General features: G+C 46.1%; 1 protein-coding gene across 6 annotated transcripts in view; it reads right to left on the reverse strand.

The window, feature by feature from the left end:
• The window catches only part of ddc (dopa decarboxylase), a 237,719-nt gene extending 226,369 nt beyond the window's left edge, over positions 1–11,350 (reverse strand). For 2 of the 6 annotated variants that reach the window (XM_085988121.1, XM_085988120.1), the window contains exons 1-3: positions 11,224–11,350; positions 10,530–10,752; positions 10,062–10,175 (exon numbers count right to left, since the gene is read on the reverse strand). In XM_085988121.1, coding sequence (XP_085844247.1) covers positions 10,062–10,175; positions 10,530–10,730 — 315 coding nt within the window. In that variant the 5' untranslated portion in view covers positions 10,731–10,752; positions 11,224–11,350. Of the gene's footprint in view, positions 1–10,061; positions 10,176–10,529; positions 10,753–10,879; positions 11,152–11,223 lie in introns of those variants that run through there. The other 4 variants (XM_085988122.1, XM_085988117.1, XM_085988119.1 and 1 more) reach the window with 3 other exon arrangements.
• Between the last annotated feature and the right edge of the window lie 4,217 nt (positions 11,351–15,567).

Consider the following 15,567-nt stretch of genomic DNA (forward strand, 5'->3'; position numbering starts at 1 on the left):
TCTGAGTATTAATTACTTGAACAACTCACAGATTTAACACTGGCGACGAGTCTGATTCGGACCCTGCGGCAGTCACTCCACGGCAGCTTCGTCCACAGCCAGGACGTTGCAGAGAGGTTTCCACCCTCTCCACCCCACTGGAAGACATCCTGACCTCGGAGCCTCCATCGGCGACCGTCAGCTTCTTCTCCAGCTTGGTGGTGGGTAAGCCGTTGTCTGAGCCGGGCAGCGACGCGACAGGCAGTCCACCGCGTTGGCCGCACGAACGGGGCTGGGGGAGCTGGAGGAATAGGGCGCGAGAGCCGCTTCGAGCGGGAGGCGTTTCAACAGAGCGATCGCATCTCCTGATAAGAGCCGAGAGCCGCTTCGCGATCCAGCGATCGCATCCGCTGATAAGGGCCGCACTCGGGCGATCGCGGCGAAGATAAGGGCCGCACTCGGGGGCTGAAGGGAGACGGCGTTGGGGGACGGGTGAAGACCGCCAAGCGCGGGAAAACCGCCATTTTGTGGGCGGAGGACGACGGCAAGAGCGGGAAGCCGCCATCTTGGATAGCAGTAAAAAAAAAAAAAATCTGAGAAATTGCAAATCTACAATGCCTAAACACGGGAATATTAGCACCTTTGATAGTGACCTCGAAGATTGGGCCATATATGTTGAAAGAGTAAAAAATTATTGTAAGGCCAATAAAATTCGTGACCAAGATAAAGCTCTAACATTATTAAATTTAATGGGTGCGAAGACATACGGGCAATTGAAACACCTGTTATCACCAGATGAACCGGCGGATAAGACGTTCGATGAGATTGTTACTGTCCTGAAAGATCATCTAAACCCCACGCCGCTGATGCTAGCGGAACGATTTAAATTTTACGACAGAAGGCAGCTACAGCATGAAAGCAATGCTGATTATTTGCTGGAATTGCGTAAATTAGCGAAATATTGCCAGTTTGGAACGGGACTGACAGAGGCACTTCGAGACAAATTTGTGTGTGGTTTATTTAAACAGGATACACAAAAGCGACTGCTCGAGGAGAATGAGCTGACGCTTGAGAAGGCGGTCACTATGGCAGCAGCACACGAAGCCGCAGCGAGAGGCACGGCAGTAATGCAGCTACGGTCACCGGAGCTCAGTGCACACAAATTGGGTGTGAGTTCTGGCAAATGTTATCGTTGTGGAAAGACAACGCATGATCAGAACCAGTGTTGGTTTAAAAACCAAGAATGTAGAACTTGTGGTAGGCTTGGACATATAGCTAGAGTATGCAGGTCAGGGAAGAAGACCAGCAACAAGAAGTCACCGCAAGGAAAATACGCAAAGGTACACAAGGTGACCGAACAGGAGTCCGATTCAGACGCTAGCAGTAATGAACTGGCTAGCTTAAGCTGTAATGAACTGGCTAGCTTAAGAGTACTCAACGCTGGTAAGGGTGCAGACCTCCAGACAATTTGGGTCACTCTTCAGATAGAAGGAGTCCAAGTAAAACTGGAATTGGACACTGGATCGGCATTGACGGTCATAAATAAGAAAGATTACGGAAAGTTATTCCAACATATTCCCCTACAGGATACGGGGATTATATTGAAAACATACACGGGGCAAAGAGTGTACCCCATCGGGAAAATAGAGGTTGCAGTGGTCCACAAGGGCGAAGACAGTCAAATAATGGACTTATATGTGATATCTGAAGGAGGTTCTCCACTACTAGGATGGGAGTGGATTAGGAAAATGAATATGGACTGGCATTTCCTACAAACAATAACGAGTGAGAACTCGGTGAAGATAGTCGGCCCAGACTCTGGAACGGATGATGGTAAGCCCAACTCAGGTGCAAAAGACAAAGTTTCAGCACAGAATTCCACTGAGCAACAACAACATAGTTTAACTGTGGATTCTGAGTCTGGCAAGTCTACTGATGTGCCCATTTCTGAGGGACACCGGGCTCGAACTCAACTCCATTTCAAACTACAACAGCAATTAGAACAAATGCTTCGCCGTTGTGAGCAAGAGTTGAATGCAACGAAAGAGTTCTTTGATATAGAGTTGGAGAATCTGGAAAGACAACAGAAGCAGCTGATGGAGAAAATGGAGCAGGAGCACACAAAACGTCTGATGTCAGAGGAGTTAACGGTCAGCCAACTCCTGCATATGCTGAAGGACAGGACTCTGAAATGGGAAAAACTTGAACACGAACTTCAATATTCAAACGAAAGGGGTTCGGAGCTCTCAAAGGTTATTGGAAGAGCTGAGGTGGCAACACAGACTGAGATGACTGCAACAGAGCAGCCCTTGGATGCCAAAAGTACGCTGACTTACGTCAACGTAGAACAACAGACCGCTGAAACAGCTGCTCCGGTAGAGGGATTGAATAGTCCGATCAATCAATCTCCAAAAGAAGTTGAAGTAGTAAAATCTCAAATGAGGTCATTAGTAAACGACTTGCTGAAAGCCCAGAAAAAGCTGGATGAAGAGGTACGCATGAAGAAGTCTCTTCAGGAAAGATGTCTGGACTTGGAACAAAAGCTGGCTAACGCCCAGCTGGGTATGGAGGAAATAGAAGACCCTCTCGCTGGCCTAGATCAGGACGACACCGAATATTACTATGTCCTGTCCTGCCCAACTTGTAACTTCAACTCCCACCATACAGAAATCATGGAGGAGCACCGAAAGTCTACGGAACATCGGGAGAAGGTGGCTCTACTACGGAAAAAGGAGGGAGAGAAGGAGGAACTGCGCATGCAGCTGGCAGCTGACAGTGGAGCCCAGAGAGTCTCCAAGAAGCAGAAAAGGAAAAGTCGAAACAGAAGATGACCCATCTGAACCATTATTACCTCTACCAGATCACGCACGTGGTCCCTCCGAACGGAGCCAATTCAGTTCGGAAGTTCAAACTGTTAAATCCATGGAAGGACTATTGAATGAGTCACTCCAGCAACGTGAACCGACTCCACCACAGAGATTGAATCTGTGAACTGTTTTCCGCAGAGACTGAATCTGTGATCTGTTTTGACATGAAGTTATCTATGTATCTATGTTATTCTGTTATGTAAACCTGAAGTTATATATGTATATATGTTATTACGTTATGTTAAATGGGGAGATGACTGCAAAGCTAGGAAGGGAGGAATGTTGTGTATGTAATATGTGTGCTACTTTGAACCTATGGACAGGACTGCACTACTTGTTGGGCGTAGTGATACGCAGTACCACTCCTGGCCATAGGGGTATAAATAGTACTGTGGGTACTGATCTCCCCTCAGTTCCCGCCTGTGGGCATGAAGTAAAGACCTACGTATAGTTCCTACCTCCAACCAGTAAAGACCTGTTTTATTGTTACTGATTAAGTCTGAGTATTAATTACTTGAACAACTCACAGATTTAACACCCGGCACTTGCGATCTGTCAAGAATTCTCTCTGCTGTAAAAAGGTTTTTCCTCATGCTGCCTTTGGATCTTCTGCCAATCACCTTAAATCTGTGTCCTCTGGTTTTCAGCCCTTCTGCCAATGGGAACAGTTTCTCTCTATCTACTCTGTTTAGACCTCTCATGATTTTGAACACTTCTGTCAAATCTCCTCTCAATCTTCTTGCTGTAAGGAAAACAACCCCAGCTTCTCCAGTCTATCCACATAACTGAAGTCCCTCATCCCTGGAACCATTCTTGTAAATCTTTTCTGCACCCTCTCTAAGGCCTTCACATCCTTCCTAAAGTGCGGTGCCCAGAATGGAACACAATACTCCAGTTGAGGCTGAACCAGTGTTTTATAAAAATCATAACTTCCTTGATTTTGTACTCTATGCCTCTATTTATGAAGCCCAGGATCCCATATGCTTTTTTAACCGCTTTCTCTGCCCTGCCACCTTCAACGATTTGTGCACATATACCCCCAGGTCTCTCTGTTCATGTACCCCCTTTAGAATTGTATCCTTTAGTTTATATTACCTCTCCTCATTCTTCCTACCAAAATGTATCACTTTGCACTTTTCTGCGTTAAATTTCATCTGCCATGTGCCCGCCCATTTCACCAGCCTGTCTATGTCTTCTTGAAGTCTATGACTATCCTCCTCACTGTTCACTATACTTCCAAGTTTTGTGTCATCTGCATGTTTTGAAATTGTGCCCTGTACACCCAAGTCTAAGTCATTCAAGATATATCAAGAAAAGCAGTGATCCTAGTACTGTCCCCTGGGGAACACCACTGTATACCTTCCTCCAGTGCGAAAAACAACCGTTCACCACTACTCTCTGTTTCCTGTCACTTAGCCAATTTCGTATCCATGCTGCCACTGTCCCTTTTATTCCATGGGCTTCAACTTTGCTGGCAAGCCCATTATGTGACACTTTATCAAACGCCTTTTGGAAGTCCATGTACACCACATCAGTTGCATTGCCCTCATCAACCCTCTGTCACCTCATCAAAAAACTCAATCAAGTTGGTTAAACACAATTTGCCATTAACAAATCCGTGCTGGCCTTCCTTAATTAATCCACACTTCTCCAAGTGACTGTTAATTTTGTCCCAGATTATTGTTTCTAAAAGCTTCCCACTACCGGGGTTAAACTGACTGGCCTGTAGTTGCTGGGTTTATCCTTACACCCTTTTTGAACAAGGGTATAGAAAACAGGTTGGGGCACCAAACTCTCTCAGCGGGGAGGAGGGTTGCAACGAGCTGCATCTCCTGCGTTCAGGTCTGGGTTTTCTTCTCCAGAGGGGTTGGGTTCCTCTCCTGGCCCAATGCTAGAGATGTTCCACTTGGTGGGGAGGGGGATTGTGAGCCTTCCCTCCTCCAGGCCTTTCACAGAATCACAGAAACCTCACAGTGCAGATAGAGGCCATTTCGGCCCATCGAGCCCGCACCGACACATATCCCACCCGATCCCTGCAACCCCTACACCAACACATATCCCACCCTATCCCCGCAACCCCACGCATTCAATCCCCCAAACACTAAGGGTCAACTTTATCATAGCCAATCAACCTAACCCGCACATCTTTGGACTGTGGGAGGAAACTGGAGCACCCGGAGGAAACCCATGCAAACACGGGGAGAATGTGCAAACTCCACACAGACAGTCACCCAAGGCCAGATTCGAACCCGGGTCCCTGGCGCTGTGAGGCAACAGTGCTAACCAGTATGCCACCGTGCTGCCCTTTATTATGTGCTCAGTGGGGAAGGGTGGTGGTGAGAAACTATTCTTCTCTTCCCCCAACTTAATTTCTTTGCATAATGTGGGAGAGGGTGTGCGATTCTTTGAGGGGTGGTTGGAGAGCTCTTCTCCTGATAGTTGACTTGAGGATGCAGGAATACTTTTTGCGATTGAATCATTTCGGTGCTGTTCACTACCTATCAGGGGGGAAACTCTCCACTGGCCGGAGTCATACCTAGCACAAAGGAAGATGGTTGTGGTGGTTGAAGGGCAATCATCACAGCCCCAGGACATCGCTGCAGGAGTTCCTCATGGCAGTGTCCTGGGCCCAAGCATCTTCAGCTGCTTCATCAATGACCTTCCCTCCAACATAAGCTCAGAAATGGGGATGTTCGCTAGTGACTGCACAGTGTTCAGTGTCATTCAGAACTCCTCAGATAATGAAGCAGTCCATACCCACATGCAACAAGACCTGGATGACGTTCAGGCTTGGGCTGATAAGTGGTAGGTAACATTCACGCTACAGAAGTGCCAGGCAATGACTATCTCCAACAAGCGAGAGTCTAACCACTGCCCCTCGACATTCAACGGCATTACCATCGCCGAATTCCCCACCATTCACATCCTAGGGGTCACCATTGACCAGAAACTTAACTTAACAAGAGCAGGTCAGAGGTTAGGTATTCTGCAGCGAGTGTCTCAACTCCTGACTCCCCAAAGCCTTTCCACCATCTACAAGGCACAAGTAAGGAGTGTGATGGAATATTCTCCACTAGCCTGGATGAGTGCAGCTCCAACAACACTCAAAAAGCTCGCCATCATCCAGGACAAAGCAGCCCGCTTGATTGGCACCCCATCTACCACCTTAAACATTCACTCCCTCCACCACCAGCGTACCGTGGCTGCAGTGTGTACCATCTACAAAATGCACTGCAGCAACTCGCCAAGGCTTCTTCGGCAGCACCTCCCAAACCCTTGACCTCTTCCACCTAGAAGGACAAGGACAGCAGGCAGCAGGAACACCACCACCTCCAAGTTCCTCTCCAAGTCACACTAAGTCCTGACTTAGAAGTATATCGCCGATCCTTCATCGTCGCTGGGTCAAAATCCTGGAACTCCCTACCTAACAGCACTATGGGAGTACCTTCACCACACGGACTGCAGCGGTTCAAGAAGGCGGCTCACCACCACCTTCTCAAGGGCAACTAGGGATGGGCAATAAATGCTGGCCTTGCCAGCAATGCCCACATCCAATAAAAACAAATATTTTTTTTTTTTTTAATTGTCTCTATTCAGAAGGTAATCGGTCCTAACAAGGGCATGCTTGCTGGAATTCCTGAGTAGGCCGGGTCCCAGTGGAGGGGAAGATAGAACACTTGCCCACTGTCCCCTGACTGGAACATGAGCTGCTGCTTACACAAAGCGTAAACCTGGAGGATCAGGATTCCGCCCAAAATTTGGAGCCACCACTGGAACCCAAATTCCACTTTCTCCCTCCCCAGGAATATCTGTCCCATAGAGTTACTTTTTGTTCCACCAGTATCTTTCAACGTGTAATCTGCATTTCTAACATTGGAAAATGTATTGATTTTGGGCTAGCCGTAGCGTGTGCATTGCTTTACTGGGGCCCAATTCAAAATAAGAATCATTACTGAAAATCCAAACATTTGACAGCAAAATTTTAATACGTTTATAGAAATAAAGAGGCATAAACTATTTAAACAGACTATATTTCAACCATCTCCTCATAGTAACATGTTACAAGCTTTTTATTTTCCTTATACTCTAACCTACCTCACTTGCATCAGCGCCATCTGGTAAAAGTACATGTGCTAAAGATCAAGTGACAGTGAAAAACAAAGAACATATCTCACACAATGTCAAGCAAGGTTTAACAAGCAAATAGAGATTCCCAGTGGATAAGATTTAATTCAACTGGAGGGGCACTGTACCTCTTTAGGATTTTTCATTATGTTCCGTTCCTGGAACAGATAAGAATAGGCCTTACAAAAACTGCTGCACAGCCGCCACATTGGTCGTAACATCTTATGGCAGAGCAAATTTAACTGTGTGTTTGTTAAACTAAAAGAAATATTAAGTGGGATTGGCAGACAAGATTGGTGACCTGATGACATCATATTGACATTATCATGATCTCCTCCATTAACATATTGCGCTGTGCAAATCATGGTCAATCTATGGCAGCTCAGCACCATGAGGTTTTTTTAAATATTCTGTACATATGTAAAGATGTAATGATCAATTTGTACTAAAAAAAATTGGTGGCCACAGTTAGACTACTGTGTGAAGTTTTGGGTGCCAAAAAGAGCATACAGAATAGATTCACTAGGATGACATCAGGAATGGCATAATTATGAGAGGCTTAAGATACTAGGTCTATTTCCACAGGAGCAGAAAAAGCTAGCAGGAGGTTTAATAGAAGTTTTTAAATAAAATTATGAAACATTTTGATAAAGTGAATAGGGAAAGACTATTTCCTTTGATTGGGGTGTCAGTGATGAGGGGTCATCCCTGTCTGGTGACACATCCCTGCCTGGTGATGAGTCCCTGTCTGGTGATGCGTCCCTGTCTGGTGATGTGTCCCTGTCTGGTGCTGCGTCCCTGTCTGGTGATGTGTCCCCGTCTGGTGATGCGTCCCTGTCTATTGGTGCTTATGCTCTTAGCTCCAATCTACTGTTATGCAACACATGGTTATGTGCTACTCCTTCTCACTCCCACCTCTATCCAGTGTCACCTCATTGGAACAACCTCTCTCACTATTGACAGATTGCTTCAGTCATCTCAAGTTCACCTTCCATCTATTCCATCAGCATTGGTACGGTTTATACTCTCTCACCTTGGTTCTCAGAATCTGACCACGATCAGCCGCAACACCAGCATCATCAGGCACACCAGCATCACCTACAACCACACCAACCTTCTCCACAATCACCTGAGGGCATCAGCACCCGACCACATTGCTACCCGGGACACAAGGGATGGCCTCACCTTGGCCACATTTACTTCATTTGACACTGCACATCCTGGCTGCCACATGATGCGCCAGGTTGGTACCACCCCACACCAACAACATAAAGCATCCCTACAATGCCCAAGCCATTCCTTTCACGCTCATCAGCATTGTGGGGGGTACCGTTATGTTTCACCATTCACTGCAACTCACAAAGGTGCACACAAATTTGTCCAAGAATGTGTTGAAAATAAAGATTTCAATGTTTAACAGCACATTAACAGAAACTTCACATGAACATTGGCTAAAATACACAAATGCCTACCCTTGTGTGTTGTCAGTTGGTATGATTGAACTAGGATGAGGGTGAGTGTGAGAGATGGCTAGTGTGATGGGGAACTGATAATGTAGATAGAAAGGGTTGGGTGGAGGTGCAAGGTAAGTTGGCATGAGTAAGGATGCGCAGGAGTAGGGTAGGGAAGGCAGAGTGATGGGGATGTGATGAGTGGCACAGCAGGATGAGGTTGAGTGTGGCTTTGCAGTAATGTTTTGTAATCTGCTGAGAACATTGAAAGGTTTGTGCCACTGTAGCCTGGTCCTCCTGACAACATCCTTGCTTGTGTCCTCCTATGCAATGTGCAACCAGGCTGCATTGGTCGCCTGGGGAGGTCTCTTCTGCCCATTGGAAGGGAAGAGAACCTTCTTGCGTGCTGTGAGTCATGGGAGAGCCTGGGGGCAGCTGTGCACCTCTGTGCAGTGCTTGTCAGTATTTGCAGCGCCTCAATGCTGTAGAACACTGACAGCACAAATGTCAAAGTAAATTTGCACATGGTCCCTTTAAGGAAACCAGCTGATGACGTGTCATCAAAAGACATCATCAGACCCGCTTCCTTCAATTGGCCAGGAACCTCGCTGGACGGGCTTAACAAGCCCAATCAGGAGAAAGTCGTGTCGGAGGCCGGGATGGAGCCAATAGCGAGGCCGCGATCCGCCACCGATGTCGCCTGCCATGGACCTGCCAAGATAGGGAAAATTCCAGCCATTATCTCTATAACAGCTGCATCCAATAGAAACCTGTTGGGTGCTCACGGCACATCACACTTGAGAGCTTTTAGCTTTTGATGACATAAAAAAGCAAGTTTCACCCTGGTTTTTACCTCGCCAACAAATTGTAGAATGTAAGCAGGATGTAAAAATTAAAATTAAATACTTTGATATATCTGCAAAACTAAAGGTCTCATTCAAAGTAATCAACAAGATGAAAGATTCGATGTAAATTCACAGACATTTCATAATATGCCAAGTGGTAGTTAAATAGTATTGTCAAATTGATCTGTTATTGATTTGCAACCTCCCCTTACCTGCAACAACCAGTATACGTCGGAAAACAATTTCACGGGAATTACATGAACTCAGGCAGTTTATTTTAAAAATTATTTTTTCACAAAAAAATTGAATCTCCAAAGACTTCTAACTTCAAAAGTGAATAGCCGAGATAAACGGAGGAAAACAGTCAGATATATGGGAACTCCACTGAAATAAAGAGAATTGGGTTTACCTTAATCAGTTTCAACTGTTGGTATTCATTCAAAGGCTTGTGAATCTTTGGAATTCTCTACCCCAGAGGGCTGTGGCTGCTCAGTGGTTGAGTGTATTTAAGACAAGAGATCGATAGATTTTTGGATACTAAGGGAATCAAGGGATATGGGGATCCTGTCGGAAGATGGAGTTGAGGTAGAAGATCAGCCATGATCTTATTGAATGGTGGAGCAGGTTCGAGGGGCCGAATGACCTACTCCTGCGCACATTCTTATGCTCTTATATTCTTATGTATTACATAGATTGACAGGTTTGAATGCTTGCCTTCATGTTCCCTAAGTTCAGTCTCTGTAATCTTAACATAACTAAATTCTAAAACAAGAGAAACACTAAGAGGTGCATACCCAGGAAAACCCGATACAGCCGATGGCACCAGACAACATATCACCCAGAAGGCCGGGAAAGGAGTTAGCGGCGGTGAAATAGGCATGGAAATGAGGACTCTGCCAGTGGGTTACCTGAGGGCAAAAACAAATGATCACATTAAATACAATTTATAAAACAGAACATACGGCAGAAAACTTGCAATCATCCCTAATGTGGCCTTTACTGACTTACTGATCAACTCATGAATCTCAATTCAAAGTTACTGCTAGCTGTTACAGCAATTGACCATTTGGTTTCATTCGCGTTGCCTTTTTATTCATTCTTGTACAATCTTATTTTTCATGTTGTCAGTTCTCCATCCTGTTGCTCAAATACATGGCAACAGGTAGTTTTAAAACAATAATTACAGCATTTCTGAATGCCGGGGAGAAGAGTGTGCGAAGGTTTAAAGTCAGGGAATTAATCTGTTGGCTGAATTTGCTCACCCCCGGCATGATAACTCTCTCGACGTCCTTCATCAGATCCTCGAAGCTGTCGGGCTGCTGGGGCGCGCTGTCCGGGATGAGCGGTCGCAGGTACCCGGGCTCCACCACCGGATAAACCGGACGTTGTTCGATGGATTGCAGGTAATCTGTGATATAGTCCACCATCTCTTTACCCCTTGTGCGGAATTCCTCGAAATCCATGGCGCTTTACTTCAGATTCTAGCTAAAAAGAGCCGCAGAAATTGCATTAAAAAAATTGCATTGCATAAAATGTAAACTCGTACCTCAAAACTACGGGGAAATCTATATATCATGTATCTACTATGACAATAAAATGAACGATTCTTTACAAATGTACACTGATTCTGTCTCCAGGAGAAATTCGAGTTTTTGGAACAGTTTACATTCTTCACTGCGCATCGAGCTTGCTTCATCGACCCAATTGCAAATGTACATGAAACGTGCCTCTTTTACTTGTTGTAGTACCCGTTTAACGTTGCCTGCTACACTTAACGCGGTCAACCTTCTAATAAGTCCTTTCTAACGAAGGGTAATCCGACTGTATTAAACACAGTTTCACGTTGTGCAGCCACTAGCAGGATTACTGCACTTAAAACTAAAGGGTAATTAAATGTCTACCGGTCTCCTGTTGAAATACTAATGCACGTTTTCATGTGAAATGAACTGTACTTACATTTAACGACAATGCCGCTGACTTGTACCTTGTTCTCTACAGTTTCAGGCAAAATGTATTTTTGACAGAAACATAAATCGCAGCCTCAGCCACTGAGAGATAAGCAATGCTAAAGCATTCTCCCACCCAACTACAGTCACCAATCACAAACAGGATCAAGCTCCTCCTCCACATTAAATTTGCAAGCTTGGATTTACCAGTCGAGTAAAACAACAACCAACATAGATTGAACCATAGAAATGTTGGCACCATTTGGACCATGCTGCTTGTGCCCTTTCAAATCTTCATTTGCCATTCCCTATCTACCCTTTCCCAGTAACCTTTTGTACTTTCCTTTTCAAATACTTATCCAATTCCTTTTTACATGAACTGATAACTCTGCCCCAATAGCCACTTCAAGTAAAGTATTCCATATTTTACTAACTGCATGAATATATTTCTCCTAAATTCTCCATTCATCCTAGTGATAATCCTGATTCTATGGGCAGGATTTTCATTGGGCCATGGAGGCGGGATTGGAGGCGTGTGGGGGGTTAAAATCTCGAAATTGGGGGGCACGAACCCATCCCGCCCCAACCAGCCTCCATGCCAGTTTCAAAGGAGGCGGATACCCGACCTGTGCTGGGACCCACCTCCCCGAGGCAGGAAGGGGATTAGTGCCAATTATCTGCCTGTTAACAAATAGTTAACAGGCAGTTTTTAGCCTAATCCCTATTTTTATTGTTGAAGTGTGGGATTCCCGACGGCTCCAAACCACGGCAAGTTAGCGAGGCGGACCATCGGGCTGAAGGGCTTAGAGGGTTCGAGATGTCCGGTGTTCAGGTGAGTGATGTGTGCATGAGTGCAAAGGTAAGTGTGTTTGGTGTGTGTAAAGTGTTTAAATAAGTTTTACTTACCTTTACAGCCTTCCTTCCTTCAGGTCTCGGGAGTCCCTCATCTCACCGGCACAGAAAGCAGAATGGCCGCGAGCTGTCAAAAGTTGCAACATTCAGCTTTCTGTTCCAGAGAGATCTCTAAATCAGCCTGAGAGGAAGGAATTAACTTGGAGTACAGATTGTCAGTGTTTGACAGCTGTTTGAAGCTTTTCACAGATGAAATGTCAATCTGTGATGTCACCTGTTGCCGGGTGGCCCTTAATTGGCCTGCTGAGCCCACTGGGCGGGCTCAACAAGGTCAATCAAGTGAAAATCACGTGGGTTGGCTACAACTCGATGGAGGCGGGACTACAACCCTGAAAGTTGTAGTCCCGCCTCCTACACGCCTCCTCAATGAAAATCCAGCCCTATGTCTCCATGTTACTAAGTTACCAACTAGTGGAAACAATCTTTCACACTTTAACCTTTAAAAACCTCTCCTAATTTTGAAAATTACATTTTAACCTAATCTGTTCCAGTGGAAAATGCCCCCTTTTTATTTCTTTCTTCAAAACTATAAGCAAGAATTTTCTGTACCTGGGCGTGTTGGGCGCGGGCGGCCGGCATGGCGGGTCGTGACCCCGTTGTTGCTTCCATCCCGCTGCAGAAATCGACTTTGCCCTAATGGGGCCTATTAAGCGTGACCTACGTGTTACCCGGCCCTATTAAATGGTGCAGGTCTGATGATGTCATCCATGATGCGTTTTCAGCCAGGATATTTAAAGGGGCCATGGCCACATTGCATTTGAAGGTTCATCTAGGAGTGTGCAGGCAGCACACTGGAGGTTTTGATTGCTCCAAACAGTTGGAGAAATGGCTGCACAGAGAGAGAGGGCTGCACCCAGGTTTCCGATGACTCCCTCCATATGTTTGTGGAGGGAGTCAGAGCACGCAGGGAGGTCCTCTTCCCTTCCAATGGGCGGAAGAGACCTCCCCAGGAGACAAAAAGAGCCTGCTCCAAATTGCAGAGGAGTTCAACAGTAGGGATGTATTCAGGAGGACCTGGGTGCAGTGCCGGAAACATTTCAATGATCTCACTTGATCTGGAAAGGTTAGTACAAAGCCACACTCAACTTCATCCTGCTCTGCCTCTCGTCATATCCCCATCACTCTGCCTTCCCAAGCCTCCTCCTGCACATCCTTACTCACACCAACATACCTTGCACGTCCACCTGTCCCTCTCTCTCTATCTACATTATCACATCCCCATCTGACGAGACACCTCTCACACTCACCCTCATCCTAATGCAATCATACCAACTAACAACGCGCAAGGAGGCCACTTGACATTGCCATCCCAATCCATCATAGTCTCCCTCTAAAGATCTAACCCATCCATTCCTTACACTCATTCCATCACTCTCACTCAACCTTCTCTTCTTTCCCTCCTTGCAAGAGAAGAGAGCGCAGAATAGGAGGGAAAGGGAGAGAACTGAAGTGCGTACTGAAGGGCTCCTCCAAATCTGTCAAGGCATTTTCAGCATGCCTATTGCTTGTTCTATGACACATCTGGTGGAGATGTGATTCTCATTATAACACTCCTCGACCTCATTACTTGGCCTCCTCACGGGTGCCATGAGCCACGTCTTCAGTGGATAGCCCTTGTCTCCAAGCAGACAGCCGGTAAGTCAGTTTGGAGGTGTGAAGAGCTGAGGGAGGGTGGACTGGCGCAGGACAAAAGAGTCATGGCAGCTGCCAGGGAATCTGTCATGCACATGCATAATCATCTTTTTATGGTTGCAGACGAGCTGCACATTGAGGGAGTGGAAGCCCTTGCAGTTCACAAACACTCCTGGGTGATGATGGGGTGTCTTCATGGCCACATGTGTGCAGTCGATGAATCCCTGCACCTGTGGAAAGTCAGCCAGAGCTACAAAGCCGAGCACCCGCTCAGTAACATTGGCTTCATCAGTGGCAAAGTTGATATAATTGGCTGACTTGTGGGCGGCCGACTGTGAGATCCTACAAATGTCTGCTGTAGATCCCTGGAAGGAGCCTGAGGAGAAGAAGTTGAGGGCGGTGGTGACTTTGACAGCCACTAGTAAGGCGTGTCCATCCAGGACCTCTGGGCACCAGGTCTTGTTCCAGCAAGCTACAAATGCCTGCGACAAACTGGCGCGATAGCCTGAGCCTCCTGAGGCACTGCTGCTCAGTCATGTTAAGGAAGCTCATCCTCTGCCTGTATACCCTGTCTCCGACATGGTGCTGCCCTGTGGTGCCCCCCTCTCTTCTGTGAAGCATCAGGTAGTTGAGGAAAAGGCTGCTGTTGTGGTTGCTGCTGTTGTTGCTGGTGTGGCTGGTGTTGTTGTTGGTGAAGCTCATCTTGGTCCGATTCTGAGGACCAAGGTAAGACAGTATAAGCGGCACCAATGCTGATCTAATAGATGGCAGGTAAAGTGGAGATCAGAGGGCCAATCCCTCAATGTTGTGATAGTGAGTAGCAATGTGGTGAGAGTGGCTTCCGAGGTTTCAAAAATGACCTGCAAACTGCTAACACCTAAATCTGTGCACAAAATGGAGTGAGCAAGAGCCTTTCCATGAGGCAAGTAATGAAGTGTAATGTTGCAGTATTTATGTGCTTTTCCCAGCTGTCAAGGAACTCACCAATGGCCACTGAGCTTCCATCTCCCCTTTACAGACCTCCGTGAATCCTGTGCTCCTGCAGTAAAACTTAGAAGCTGGCATTAAAATCACTCTTAAGGATCTGTAAACAAGTACTTAATGATTTCAAAGAGGTCGCGCGCCTCTGTGAATTGGGTCCATGTCGCACCTTCAAAGCCACCCAAGTTAAATGCTTGAGGTGGCGAGATGGCGGTGGGTTCCCGACACGCTCGCTATTTCTGGCACTTTTACTGCCGACCTGCCACAAAACCCACATGCGCGGCAACTGGAAAATTCTGGCCCATGGCACAAAAGCAAAAAACCCACATTCACTTCCAGTCAATGGCCAGCATTTTTGATACACAATAGCTCAAAACCTAAGCAGATTGTCTGCATGGGTATGTATATATGTGATTAGTAATATATATGTAGATGGCCTGGCCCCATTTTTTTTCAACTCCTATTCTCCAATGTCTTTCGTTTTTCAAGCACCAACCCCCAATCTAAGTATTCCACTCCATATACTCCATCTCCTCACTAATAAAAAGACCCCGAATGATCCCTATCCCATCACATCTTGCACCCCACTCAACTGCTCAATACAGCTTGCTTCCTCTTCACTACTATATCCCAAGCAACAACAACAACTTGCATTTATATAGCACCTTTAACATAGTAAAACGTCCCAAATACAATCTGATGTGCTATCAATTACTCAAAAGACTTAAGCGAGTAACTAACAGGCTTTTATTAACAAGAGAATGAAGGTGTGCCTCGAGTGGTCGACCAGTCCAGAATACAGAGGAACTGTGGAGCAGTCACCTTTATA

Source organism: Somniosus microcephalus, chromosome 5 (assembly GCF_052327205.1).
Source record: "Somniosus microcephalus isolate GS21.2 chromosome 5, FLI_Smic_1.0, whole genome shotgun sequence".
Lineage (NCBI taxonomy): Eukaryota > Metazoa > Chordata > Chondrichthyes > Squaliformes > Somniosidae > Somniosus > Somniosus microcephalus.